Raw genomic sequence first — 15,406 nt, 5'->3', positions numbered from 1 at the left:
ACGCCAATTAGCACAAATGGTAAGTTCCGACAGTGCCTACAAGTGTGCCTACTGGCCGCTAAATGGCAATACCGGTTTCATATGTATACACCTGGTAATTACTGAAGGAAGAAGCTCTAAGCAGCCTTAAATGAATCTTCGTTTCCTCTTTATTTTTCTAATAAGAAAAAATATTATTGAATCAATAAGCCTCGTTCAAAAGTAGAATTTTGATTTATTCAAATGAAAATTTACTGAAACAATATTTTTATTTTCAGAACTCTTTGATCTAAATTATTCTAGTTGCATTGCGGAAAAAATATTTATGCTATAAAATAAATGACACGAATTTTCAACATAATAGTTGATTTTGTAACCATATAGTTGGATTTTCAACTTACATAGATGAATTTTCAACGCAATTTTCAGATTTTAAATTTGAAAAACTGAATTTCAACCAAAAACCAAATAGTTGAATTTTGAAGCTGGAAATACGAATCCTTTAGAAGGCAGTTGAATGTTCTAACCCAAAAGAAAAATATTCGACAAAAAAATGTATTCTCAACCAAAAATGAAAAAGTTGATATGCTAACATAAAATCACTAATTTTTCAGGAAATAATTAAATTTTTAACAAAATAGTTGAATGTTTTACCAAATATGTAGTATAATTTTCAACCTAGAAAGATGCATTCTTAACAAAAAGTATAATTGTTTGTTTTTAAACAATTAGCTGCATATTCAACTAATAAAAAAATAGGAAATTTCAAAAAAAGAAGGTTAGTTTTCAAACAAAAAATCAAATTTTTAACTAAAAAAGGTTTAAACGAACGAAAAAAGGGTTTTTAACAAGTAGTTAGATAATTTAAATAAATTTTTAATTTCTAATTTAAAGAGCTCAATTTTCAACAAAATTGTTAAGCTTACTACCGAACAGATGAATTCATAATTAAAAAATATGAATTAAATGAAAAATAGTTGATTTAAAAAAGATTCCAATAATTTAATTTAATTTTTAACGAATTAATTGGATCATCAACCAAAGAAGTTTAATTTTCAACCATACAGTTGAATTATTTACCAAATAGTTCCACTTTTAAACCAAACAATATATATAGTTTCTGCCAAAAAAAGATCAATTTTAAAACCAAAAAGACAAATTTTCAACCAAATAGATTAATTTTCTAACAAAAAAATCAACTTAAGAAGATCAATTTTCAGCCAGAAATGAAAAAATTGAATTTTCAGTTAAAGAAATTAATTTCAAACAAAATAAAAAGAATTTTTAGCAAGATTTCTAAATTTTCTACGAAAGAGATGAACTTTCATCAAAACAAAAGAAAATAATAAATTTTTAACATAGTAGTTCAACTTATACCCACGTAGTTGAATTTTCCATTTAAAAAAGTTTAATTTTCAACAAAATAGTTAAACGCTCTACTAAAGAGGTAAATTTTCTACAAAAGAAAATAAATTATTAACCAAGCAATTGAATTTTTGACCCAATAGATACATTTTAAACCAAAAAATATAAAAATTTTACCAAATGAGTTAAATTTTAAAATCAAAAAGATGAATTTTCATCCAAATAAATGAATTTTTATACAGGTGTTTTAATGTGCAACTAAAAGAGACCATTTGTTAGACAAAACTAGAAAACTTAAATTTCCAGTAAAAAAATTTAATTTAGACAAGCAAAAAATCGAAAATTCAACAAAATAGTACAATTTTCATACAAAGAGGTGAATTTCCAACTAAAATAATGAACTATTTAACCAAAAAGACGAGTTTTTAACCAATCAGGACTTTTCGGACCAAAACTAAAAAGAAATGCATGCACATTGTTGAACTTTTAAGCCAAAAAATGAATTTTTTCTAACAGTTGAATTTTCAACCCGACAATATGAAATTTTAACAAAAAAGTTGATTGTCAACTAAAAAACGACATTTCTAACCAAAAAAGATGAAAATTCAAAACAACAGAATTCGTTTTCTATACAAAACGACGAACTTGCAACTAAAAAGGATCAATTTTCAAAAAAATAGAAAAGTAACATTTTTATTAAAGAAATTAATTTAAGATAAAAAAATATTTGCAACAAAATAGTCTAATTTTCAACCAAAGATATGTTAACTGTAAAAAAATTTTATTTTCGTTTAAAAAACAGTTGAATGTCCAACCCTAAAAGACGATTTTCAGCAAAATAGTCTAATTTGCAAGTAAGTAATAAAATTTGTAACTAAAAATCTAATCTTCAGGAGGTAGCACCTGCAAACAAATAAGTAAAATTAGAAACACAAGCCGAAGAAATAACTTACAAGAATATTACATTAGCCCAGGCGCAAAACTTCATTTTCGAAATTCCCTCGTTTTCCCCTGGCTAATTTTGCATTTTCCCCTAACATATTAATATTCAAAGACCAGAATCCTAATTTTGTAATATTTTGAATAAAGAATATTTTATAAACGGCATAAAACAATTCCAAATTTAAATTACAAATTTTCTATAAATTTATTATTCTTCACAGTTATTTAAAGTGCCTTTTATAAAAATTCCATGATTTTTGCAAGATTTTTTTTTAATTCTCTGCCTTTAGTTAACTAATAAAATTCGCTAAATTCTGCTTTTAAACAAAAATTATTGATTTGATAGATTTTTTGTATCCAGGTCTTATTTTTATTTATTTTTTAAATAAAAAAGATATCTGTTTTTATAGTTGAGTATCGATTCGATGATACAATATTATGCTATTAGATTTTATGACTTGAAGAGTATACATTATGCATTAGATTTTTATTCTGTACATGCGAGCTAAGCTTTACAAGAGTCTCTATACTATATTCCGTTAGAAGCTATCTGAAATCGGTAAGTATCGTCAATAAAGATACTTTAGTGTCGGTCTTATCGCACAAGCACAGGATGTTTCCATAATCATGTGCATCTATGTACTACTTTGCATATATTTTATGTACCAGTAGAAATTGCCACAGGAGATTACAGGGTGGCTGCGAAACTTCACTTACAAAATTACCTCCCTCTTCCTTAATGTTGCCTATTAAGAATTCAATGAAGTCGTTGAAATTTCCTCTTTCCCACTATCACTCACACCTATATCTTCCCTTACATTAGATTATGCCTTATTCAGTCATATTTATTCATCTTCTCCATTTCCATTTACTTGCCTCCCTAATCACTTCACTTACTTTCCCTTCCCCTTTACACCTCCTTCACTTCCCACCATTAACGTCTCTTCCCCTACTTTCCCTTCTATAGCAACCTTCATAAGCCCTTACCTTCCCATGCTTCTCCCTACTTCCCACCGCACTCACCTCACTTGTCCACCTTCCCCTTCTGCTATGCCTTCCCTAGCATCCCTTCTATATTTATGCTATAGCAACCTATAGCGACCTTCATAAGCCCTTATCTTCCCATGCTTCTCCCTAATTCCCATCGCACTCACCTCATTTGTCCACCTTCCCCTCCTGCTCCACCTTCCCTACAATACCTTCTATATTTATGCTTTGCTTACCTAGTCTCTCCCCTCCATTACTTTCATCCCTTGCTACACATACCCAATTTTTTCTTACCAATACTTACCATAATTGGCCTTCCGTAATTCCCCTCCTTTATACCATAACGAGTGCTATACAATCATATTGATTTATTCCTTTCATTCCCATTCACTCGCCTCTTAATCCCCTATTCTCCTATCCCATTTAAATATCCCCCCTCCCTAACTGCTTCACTTACTTAACCTTCCCTTTTAAATACCCTTCACTTCCCCTAATCTACTCTACTTCCCCTACTTCCGCTTCTATAACAGCCTTCGTAAGGCCTCCCTGCCGATGCCTCTTCTTGTTTCCATCAAATTCATTTTGTTTGTCCACTTTAACACCATGTTCCTCCTTCCCAACCACCTCTCCCATATGTACGCTCCTCGCACATATTATTCTCCCTCCATTACTTCTATTGTCTGCTATCTCTCTCCCACTTTCCCTTCTTAATAATTTGCATACTTACCCTTCTCTAATTCTCCTCCCTTATATCATATCCTTTCCTATCCAATTATATACATTATTCTCTTCATCTCATTAAAACTTATTCCCCTACTTCCGGTTCTCTACAGCCTTCATGAGGTCTCCCCTACCCATGCCTGTCCCTACTTCCAGTCAAACTCAATTTGCTTGTCCACCTTCAACCCCTGTTCCACCTTCCCTACCAACCCTCCCATGTTTGTGCTCGACGCATATATTATTCTTCCCTGCACTACTTCGATCCCCTGCTATTTCTCCCCCACTTTCCCTTCGTAACACTTTCCATGTTTACCCTTCTCTAATTCTCCTTCCTTATATCGTATCCTGTCCTATCCAATCATATTTATTCATATCCTCTATTCCCATATACTTGTCCGTTATTTTCTTTGGCTCAATTCTCATCCGTATATCCCCCTTCCTTAATAACTGCACCTACTTTCTCCTTCCTTTTACACCTCCTTTAGTTCTCCCTATCTACTCCCTTTCCCCTACTTCCACTTCTATATCATTCTTCATAAGCCCCACTCTCCGTATTTATGCTCTCCCTAGTTCCAGTTACACTTCACTTATTTTAACTTCCCTTATACACCTCTTCCACTTCTACTGATCTACTCCCCTTTCTGTACTTACCATTCTACAACAAACTTTATAACCTCTCTCCTCTCCTACCATACCACCTCTCCTATATTTACTCTGTTCTCACCTATTTGCTCCCCTCTCCTACTTATATCATTTGCCACCCCTTCACCATTTTTCCTTCCCAATACTTTCCAATATTTTCCAGCCTTCCCCTCCCTTGACCCCCTTTCTTCTCACCTCGGGGAAAACTATAACGGCCCTAAGCCCAGCCAAATTTGAAAGAATTTAAAAGAATTTGGTTTAAAAAAACTTCGAATCAGTTCAAGCTAAATTAAGAAGAATTCAAATAATTTCGGAATAATTTTGAAACTCCAAAAAATTACAGTGATTTTAGTAAAATTGATGTGAATGTAGACGAATTTAAGGAAAATGAGAAGAGTTCGATGATATTCATGAAAATTTGATCGAACTGAAAATAATGAAAAAATTAACTATATTCAGTATTTTTGAAATAAGTTTAGCCAAATTCCAGGGAATTCAAAAGAATTTGATAAAACGCTTAAGAATTCAAAATTAATTTCAAAGATTTTAGGATGAAATAAGGAAAAACTAACAAAAATTCAAAAGAATCTATTGCATTAAGTAAATTTAGAATAATTCAAGTAAATTAAAAAAAATCGTAATGATTCAGATGAATGCAGAATAATTTAAAAGGATTTTGGATAAATGCATAGGATTCAAACGAATAACAAAAAATATTCGAAAATCTCTTGGCAATCTGGAAAATTTATTTAAATACATTGAGGGCTTTTGAAATACCCTAAAATAATTGAAATCGTCGTAAGTCTTATTATCATCCCTCGGGATCTTTTAAAATATCATAAAGCATCATAGATATTGTAAAATTAATCCATATCCGAAATTCTAGAAAATTCCTCAGAATCCCATGCAATTTTTGTTAACCTGCTTAAAATTATTAAAATTAATATTAATCCCTGAAAAGTTTTTTAATCTCTTGGAAATTCTTTGGGATCTTTGAAAATATTCTAAAACCTCATTTATTTCCCATCCTTTGAAATACTGAAATTAATTGAAAATGCCTTAAAATCATTTAAAATATCCTCAAATATTTCACGTTCTTTAAAGTCCTTTTCAAGTATTGAAATCAATGATAATTCCTTAAAATTTTTGTAAATACCCTAAAATATTTTAAAATACCAGAAAAAATGTTTAATTCCTTACAATCATATGAAATCCCTTTCAACTTTTGTAAAGCTCGTAGAAATTCCTTGGCATTTTTAAAAATCTTTTAGAACATTTCGATGCCTTTGAAACCCTTTCAAATCATTGAAATGTATTGAAAATCATCCGGAATCCTTTAGAATACCCAGAAATATTTTAAATCCCTTAGAAATGTTTTAAATCCTTTACAATGTTTAAAAGCTCTTGCATTGTAATTGCAATTTTCTAAATAACCTTAAAATAGTTTAAATGATTTTAAATCACTTTAAAATATTGAAATCTATTAAAGAAATTTGTTTAGAAAACCCTAAAATCTAATATTCCTTGAAAATTTTTAGAATACTCTAAAATACTCTGATCAAAAATGTTTTAATTTCAAACACTTTATATTTAAAATTATTCCATTTTAGACGCTTTTATTCAGAAACGATACAAGTTCAATTTCTTTTCAGTCCAATCGAAATGATCTCCTTTTCAAAAATGTTAACTAATTTAATACTGTTTGAATTGAAACGCTTTCAATTAAAGTAGATGAATATAATTTTTTTTATGTCAAACGCTTTTTAAAATTTAATTCAGAGGGATTGAAATGAATTTAACTTATGTGACATGAACTGAATAATTAAGTGAATTCATTGTGAGATCTAATAAATTTTAATGGAAGTATGAAGGTGATACATGACTTAAAAATTTATCGGTTTTTCAATTTTTGCGCTCGAAATAAATCTTAACCGCTGGTGCCTTCAGAAAGCTTGTATTGGTGGCATTTCCTGCAATCCAATAAATCACGATAAATTCGATAAACTGCCTTGTTGCATAATGCGCAATTTCTTTACAGATATCGAGGACATCATGGGCAACGCAGATACGCTCTTCAAGTCAAATGGCGACAGGCTGTCTACGATTGAAACTCAGTCCAAAGCAAAAATGTCGATACAATTCGACAGTTCTGAAGCTTAAAAATTGTCACCCAACTGGAAAGCAACTTTTATATTTACAATATTTCCACCAATATTCATTCTATTTTTACAGAACATGTTGCTAAAACTATACCGACTAGAAAACTTTGTAATTTTATTAACTTAATAAACACAATGGCAAAAAAAAAATCATTTTCAAATTTCCCTGATTTTCCCTTACCAATTTTTTATTTTTCTGGACCCTGATTATTCAATTATGTGCATTTTAATCTTGTAGAATTTTTATTATAAAATTTTTTATGAAAGGAATAAAACATTTAAAGTTTAAAGTTATTATTTTTTTATTTAAACATGAAAATATTACTTTTCTACCATAAAAGATAAATTTTTAAATCAAAGAGACGAATTTTTCAACAAAACAGTAGACTTCCCGATCAAAGATGCATCTACAAAAAAACCTTTGCCAATCTTTGATTGAATTTGCCATAACAACCTTATCATCTACGAAAGCTAACCCATGTACCCTCACTGTCCCGATTTCCACACCTTCTTCGTTGAGGAGGGCCATTCTTAGACACTTGCCAATAAACATAATAAATAGAAATAAAGACATGACACCTTTCTTCCTTCAAAGCCGTTTAGCATTTTCTTCTCTTCCTCTTTTTTGTTTTAACTTTAATTTCCTTCGATAGTAGTTTTACTTTCCTCTTTTTGTGTCTGTAATCACTGTCAAGTCTATTTCTCTTCTTATCGCTGAGGCATGTAATGTTGAGCTTCCTCTCATAGGATTTTCCCTTTTCTTGAGCGGCTACTTGGATTTGAACATTCCACCACACATCATCAGACATTATTCCAAAACCACAGTACCACACATTCTTCCTACAACCGCAGTACCAAACACTTTAGGCGCACTCTTAACACTGACATTTCGGATAATATTCGATGCGACCTCTATATCTTTATTGTGAATTAGCGCCTTCCAAGTTACCTTCTATATACTTCGTTTATCCTATTTTGAAGATCTATTTGCACTTCCGGTTTCTGTAGATTCTCAATATTGATTCGCATTTGTTAAGCTTTTTGGTCCTCCATATTCTCCATCCCTGCCCTAAGTTTATTTTGTAGACTAGAAGTATTGCATTAGTATTGCATTAGTATTGCATTAGTATTGCATTAGTATTGCATTAGTATTGCATTAGTATTGCATTAGTATTGCATTAGTATTGCATCGGTATTGCATTCAGAACCCCTCATGACCCTCGTATCATTTACTAGCTCTCAAGTCGTTTATCCGTAACAACGAAGTCGGTTATCCTGTGCAGGGTGTTGATTCGGCGGACGATTTCAAATTATCGATTATTTCCCGATTTTTTCCGGTCAAATTTTTTTCTTTTATAGGTGAACTATTCATATTTGCCGCAAAAGCCCAACATTTATTTTGATTCATGGCGTTCGTTATCAACATCTTTTAACAAAACAAAGCAAAAAATTGCAAAATAAATGAATTTTCAAATAAAGTTAATGAATGTTCAACTAGAATAGTTGAATTTTAAACTTATTGATGAATTTTTAACTAAAATGATGAACATTTAAAAGCAATAATTGAATTTTCAAACAAAAGAGGAATTTTTAAGCAACATGATTAATTTTCAAACAAAAAGGTGAATTTTCTACTAAAAATACAATTTTTCAACCAAAAATATATGAATTTTTAACGTTTCAGTTGAAACAATGAATCTTCAAATGTAACAGTTACATTTTCAAAAACAAAATTAATTTTGACTAACAACGATAAAGTGTCAACCAAAACTTGAATGATTAATTTCTAATTCAAAAAAATCAACGTTTAACTAAAAGATACATATTTTCAAACAAAATGGATTTTTTCAAGCCAAAAAATGACTTATTAAATTTTTAGTTTTTTTAAACTTTGTAAATTTTTAGTTTTCCTATGAATTGAAAACAGATTTTTTTGTTCTTTTAAAACTTTAAAAATTCTGAGAAAGCTTCTAAATTTTTTGTTCAAAATCTTTAAAAATTTATGTTTGATTTTAAATGTTTTGAAATCTATTATAATTATGAAATTTATTATCATATATTAAATTATATTATTATACTATATATATGAAATGATAAAAAAGACATTTTTTGTTGAAATTAAAATTTTTCAACAGGAAATTTAACTATTCTATACTTGAATGAAAAATCCTTAATTTTAAATATTTTTGTGAAAATCCATGTATTTTGTTAAAAATTGATCTTTTTGGTTGAAAGTTGAACTCTTCATTAAAACAATTTTTTTTGTGGCTGAAGATTCATAAATCTAGTAACAAATTTTTTTTTTAATATACTATTCTGTTCAAAAATCGTTTTTATTAAGTTAAAAATAAATGACTGAACTGCAAATGTACCTATTGCATTTTTTTATGAAGATTAATCTTTCTTTATTTGAAAATGCAATTACACTGGTAAAAAATCATATTTTTTGTTGAAATTTAAACTTTTTTGTTAAATTTTATACTTATTTGTTCAAAAATACATTGTCTTGGAGGAAATTTGTCTTTTCCGAAAATTCAACATTTTTCCTGTTAAAAAGAAAACAGAAGTGCCAGTAGCAAAATGTCTGGAGCCGGTAATATGAAAAATATGATTTTTGAAAGTAAAAATAATTATTTTCAAAATTTGCCGGATTGAGCTTTTAAATCTTTTTCGATACTCAAGCAAATTCACTTTTCTGTGTTGGTCCTTGTTCAAAATTTCTACAGTTGGATTTGAAAACCGTCTCTTTTGTCTTCATTAAAATCCTTTATATTCTGCTTTTTATGTGTTAAGAATTATTTTTAATTAACTTTCCTCGACAAATTGGTCAAGCAATAAGAAAATATTTATGTTTGCTAATGATTATCCAAATTGAGCTAGGGATGAAACTATTTATACTTTTAGACTGGAAGTGTCAAATTATTTAAGCATAATTTTGATAAATGCGATTATTTGAGAAATAAAATAAATTTATTATATTAGTTAATAAGTTTTCAAATCTGTAAAAATTTTAGCTTCCAGAATTTCCCAAGAAAAGTACAATTTTGCACCAATACATCTAAGCTTCTGCATTGGATTTGATTAAAAGACACTGAAAAATTAGCCAGAAAATTTCCCATAAACTTGAACAATTACTCTTAAATTTTCAGCTTTTTAGGTCAAATAATATATCGTTGAAATCGTTTCAATTCGCAGATTCTGAATATTATATTTATAAATGACCAATTGCTAAATTGGTAAAATGTTTTACTCTGCATTTTATTCTTCATTAGGCACTGAAAAAAATGAATAGATGAGCCAACTATTCAGTTAGTAAGATGTCGTACTGCTATTTTATTAGTTAATACTGATATTTTATTAGCGGGTACAATAATTCAATTAGTTGCAATGACTATTCAGTTAGTGCCTGCAATTTTGTAAATGGTTGTCCCAACTAAAAATAACACTACCATATATTACAAACTGAAAAGTTGGCCCAACTAACCATTTTTTCAGTGGGTACAAAGAAATCCCGTTGATCAGGATTGACGGCAGAGAGACTTGTTCGGCAGAGTTAGGGGAAGCGCGTAGTGGGGGAATCGTTCGTAGCTACTCAGGGCGGAAATGGGTCAGCGTCCAAAGTCAGATTGACCGGGAAAAAACCAGGAGTTTACTACTGATCACAGTAAAATTCAGGTTTTCATTATTTTAATAATTTTTTTCAATTCAGAAAATTTGTTTCTTCTTTATCTAAATACAGGGAGCATTTTTTTAAATAATTATAATTTGTATTTAGAAGAAGAAACTTTAAAAAATCCCTATTTCAAGTCAGAATTCGTCACAATTTAAAAGCTCCCTCTTCCAAATTAACAACGCAGATGACGCTGATCGAAAGAAGTAGTTCGGCAGAGTGAGGGGAATCCGTGTCGTGGGGGAACCTTTCACAGGTACCCGGGGCGGAATGGTCATCTGCCCTCATATCTCCTAGTATAATGATTCTTTTACCATGATCGCAAGTACTTATAGTATCATATAAAGTGTCCCAGCAGGAAACTTTTACTTCACTGCTGTCACCATCAACTGGGGCGTAGCACACTTTGATAAATAATGTAGTGGTTCCTACTTTCATTCTAACCCACAAAAAGATAGGAGATAGACATCTATTATCCTTGAGATGCTGCCTTGCTCTTTCATTCATAAATAAAATCTACTCCTTGGCTACCAGGTGATTCACTATCTACTCCTGAACATCATTCAAGTCAGCCTTTTAACACCCCACTTTCTATGTTTCTAATGACGCATCTCTTTTTCTTTCATTCAGGTATACGTAAAAAATCTAATTTCCTTACGTGAATCCAGTCTCCATTCATCGCCTGAAAGTTGACCTTTACCGAGTGCATGCCTTTCGTCAATCAAAGTTTCAGTCCTTTTCGCTTTTTTTATTATTTTTATTTTTATTATTTGTAATATTCATTGTTAAAAGTGTCTGCCAAACTACCACCTTTATGCAAGAAATTTATTTTACATTTATTTTATTTATTTTTATGTCCAATTAAGCAGTGTTGAGAGTCTAGTTATAGCGACAGTCCCACCAAACTTCAGTTAATGGAGGGAGAGTGTGGAAACTAATAAAAGAAAAGTACTTTCGAGCTACTATTTAGCTCCGTTAAATCGTGAAAAGAAGAGGAAAAAAAGTGAAGTTACTTTATAAACAAAATACCAAACATTTATTTTTACCGACTTGTAAATCTAACTGGGATATACTCTCCCACAGAAATAAGAGTTAGGTTAAAAAAATTAATTTATGCCAATGACACGTATTTCCAAAATTCGGCACTTACGCCCATATACAGTGTGTCCATTTATTTTCTAAAAAAGTCCACTTTTTTAAAAATAATTTAATTTTCTACAAAACAGTTGAAGTTTTTACCATAAAGATGAATTTTTAACAAAATAGACATGGAATTTTCAAACCATAATCAATAAAGTTATATAAAAAAACAAATTCTATTTTCAACCAAATATTTGATTTTTTTAGCAGAAAGTTGAATTTTCAGCAATAAAAAAAGAATTGTTTTCTGTCAAAACAGGCAAATGTTCAGCAAAACAGTTGAATTCTTGAACAAAAAAGATAATTTTTCACCAAGACACTTCAATTTCTTAAAAAATAATTATTATTGTGAACAAAATGTTGGAATTTTAACCAATTACTTGAATTTTCTACTCACGAAGATGAATTTTCAAACTCCGACCAAAAATCGTTGCATTTCTAACCAAGTAGTCGAATTTACGAATAAAAAACATTAATTTTTAATAAAATATTTCAATTTTTAATAAATAATTGTTAAAAAAAAGATTAAACTTGAATAAAAAACAGCTATATTCTCAATAAGATAACTGACTTTTTAAGACGACAGTTGAATTTTCAACAAAGAAAAAAAGATGAATGTTCCTGTCCAAACAGGCATATATTCAAAAAAACAGTTATATTCACGACCAAAAAAGATAACTTTTGAACAAGATAGTTCAGTTCTTTTAAATAGTGTTGTTTTGAACGATAGTGAATTTGTAACCAAATGCTTGTTTTTTCTACCTACGAAGAGAAATTATCAACCAAACAGTCGAATTTTCAAACAAAAAAGATTTAACTTCAACCAAAAATCGCTGTATTTTCAAGTGAGCAGTTGAATTTTCAAACTAAAAATATGCATGTTTAGGAAAACAGTTGATTTTTCTACCCGAAATAATACATTTTATAGAAAAAAGTTTCAACTTAATCAACAAAGTTGAATTTTCTACCAAAATGTTGAAATTTGAACAACGAAAATTAATTTTTCAGTAACCAGTTAAATTTATAACCAAATATTAAAATTTTTATTACAAAAAATAAAACTCAAGTGAAAAAAAGTAAAATTTTCGATTTGATAAGTTTAATTTCCAACCAAAAACGAATTTTCAATGAGAAATATAACAATTGCTTATCTCAATAAACAAAAAAGCAATAAATTTTCAAGAAAACATTTAAATTTTGAACAAATTAGTTGAAACTTGAACCAAAATAACAAATTTTCAAGCAAGAAGATTAATTTTCTATTAAAAATATGAATTTTTTGTTTAAAACCTTAATTTTTATAAAAATACATGCATTTTTTTAAACAGTTGAACTTTTAACTAAAAAAGATACAGTTCAACATAAAAATAAACAGATTAAAGTTTCGGTAAAAAAAATTATTTCCCAAAAAAATGACTGTTTAAAATAACAGTCAAGTTTTAAACACAGGGATGAATTTTGAACTGACATAATTAATTTCCTAACGAAAAAAACGAATTTCCAAAAAATAAATATTTACCATTAAGACATAAAACAACAGTTACATTTTTTTAAATAGGAAAATTCAAACCTGGAAGACTAGTTTGGAAGTAAAAAAAGATCAATTGTCATTATAAAAAAGAGTTTTTAACCAAAGAGATAAATTTTCAATTAAAATTATGAATCTTCAACAAAAAAAAATAATTTTTTTACAAAGTGGTTTATCCTTCAACTAATCATTTAAATACACTAACAAAAAAAACGAATTGTCAAAGAATAATGTAAAAGTGGATGTTTAAAAAAAAACATTTTAATTTTAAATCGAAAACAGTTGAGTTCAACCAAAAAAGCTAAGTTTTTAACAGACCAGTTAAATCTTTAATCAATGAAGATTACTATTAAACTAAAAAGTTGCATATTGCGCCAAAAAAGGATAGAATTTTCACTAAGACAGAAGAATTTTTGAACCCAACAGATGAATTTTTAAACACCAAATTAGTTATATTTTTACCCAAGAAAAATTTCCGTCGAATTCTCAACACCAAAATAATAATTATCAACAAAAAACATTAATATTCAAAGACCAGAATCTTAATATTTTACAATTTTTAACATAGAATCTTTTATGCAAGAAATAAAACAATTTTTAATTTAAATTGAAAAATTTATTATCCTTAAAAGATATTTAAAGTACCGTTTTCTTTTGAAAATTTTTATTGTTATAATTATTTTTATATAATTATTGGTATTTTGTTTTTACTATAATAATATATAATAAAATAATAATACAATGAAAAATTTATTAGGAAAAAGGGTACTTTAAATATCTGTCAAGGATAATAAATTTTTTAATTTGCATTTAAAATTGTTTTATTTCTTGCATCAAAGATTTTATGTTAAAAATTGTAAAGTATTAAGATTCTGGTCTTTGAAAATTAACGTTTTTTATTGAAAATTCATATTTCGGTGTTGGAAATTTGACTGAAATTTCTCTTGGGTAAAAATATTATTATTTTTTATAACTATTTTTTAATTTGTTGCAAGGTTAATGTTAACATAGCTGTTCTATTATTAAATATGATTTTCCTTCTTTTAGATCATGCTTAAATGATAAAAATTATTGGCACATGAAACAGGGAGAGAGAGAGAGAAAGAGAGAGATATAATGAAAAATGTTTCAATGTAGGAATAAAAATTAATTTTTATTTCTCTTGATCTGAATCTGCCAAAGGAAGGTTCAATGAAGAAAAAAATTTGATAAAATATTTCACAGACAATATTATATTATATTATATAATATTTCACACCAAACAAAAGAAAAATGCAGGCATTTCATTTTCAAGTTGATATAATATTGAATAAATATTTATCTTTGCTTTTTTATATTTTAGTTTCAATAACATAAAATAAAAATACTTTAGATTTTAATTTCCGTTGTCTGCGACGTAATCTAAAATTGTTTTTCAACATTGACAAACATGCGCAAGATTACAGTCTTTGTTCCATTAATTTTTGTAAAGAACGAAGCTCTTTTCACGAAATCTGAAATCTGTAAAAAAATCCTAAATTTTTATAAAATATGTTCAAAAGTCTTGTATTTTTACCAATTACAATTTAATTTAAACCTTTTAATAACGTTTAAAACTTCAACCCAATATCCAATTTGGTTCAATCCAGATACAGGTTAAAATTGATAGCAGAGGAAACATTTGTGTTTGCAACGTGTATTTATAGACTACTATTTTTTCAGATTTTTATTATTGAGTTGATAATCTCTTGTGAAAAAGGAAAATCATTCAAAAATTTTTAAAGGATTTTTACGAAGATGTTACCTTTTAGATTTTGGAAAATGCGTGAAAGAGGTCAGTTTGAAAAAAATGATACCGTCCGGGCGCATTTTACGTAAGAGTTCGGAAGAGCAAAAAAAAAGTTCACAAACTTTTTTTAAATACTTTTATCATAAAATTCTGTCTTTGTCAATGGATACATTTCGACTTTTCAAACTAGTGTCTTTTTATACAATTCCATTTGTTTGAATAATTGAAAATTAATGAAAAATTTTTGATAAATATCTCAAAAGATCGACTTCACGAAGAACCATCCTAGTGCATACAGAAGTACTTGTGTGGTGGATGGCGGCAATTAGGAAAAGTGAGGGTAGGGGTAGTAGGGAGTAGTGAGAACGGTAGTGTAAGGGAAGCAGGGGAAGGGAAGTGAGGGTTGGTGAGGAGTAGAGGAAGTTAGGGAAGAGTTAGTAGGGGAAGTCATGAGAGGGGAACCAGAGTAGAAAAAAGAACAGGAAGTGAAGGAGGAAGAAGTGGAA

At 28.9% G+C, this 15,406-nt stretch overlaps 2 protein-coding genes across 4 annotated transcripts in view; one reads left to right on the top strand and one right to left on the bottom strand.

The window, feature by feature from the left end:
- LOC117172087 (dynein regulatory complex subunit 5-like) overlaps positions 1-6,876 on the top strand; it is a 90,709-nt gene extending 83,833 nt beyond the window's left edge. For both annotated transcript variants that reach the window (XM_033359847.1, XM_033359846.1), the window contains exon 11: positions 6,674-6,876. In XM_033359847.1, the coding sequence (XP_033215738.1) occupies positions 6,674-6,795 (122 nt within the window). In that variant the 3' untranslated portion in view covers positions 6,796-6,876. The remainder of the gene's footprint in view (positions 1-6,673) is intronic.
- Positions 1-15,406, bottom strand: part of LOC117172088 (Kv channel-interacting protein 2) — a 108,491-nt gene that overhangs the window by 65,330 nt on the left and 27,755 nt on the right. The window lies entirely within an intron of this gene.

This window comes from Belonocnema kinseyi, chromosome 4 (assembly GCF_010883055.1).
Source record: "Belonocnema kinseyi isolate 2016_QV_RU_SX_M_011 chromosome 4, B_treatae_v1, whole genome shotgun sequence".
NCBI classification, from domain to species: domain Eukaryota; kingdom Metazoa; phylum Arthropoda; class Insecta; order Hymenoptera; family Cynipidae; genus Belonocnema; species Belonocnema kinseyi.
Note: the sequence above shows the minus strand (reverse complement) of the source record. Positions and strands in the feature narration are given on the sequence as shown.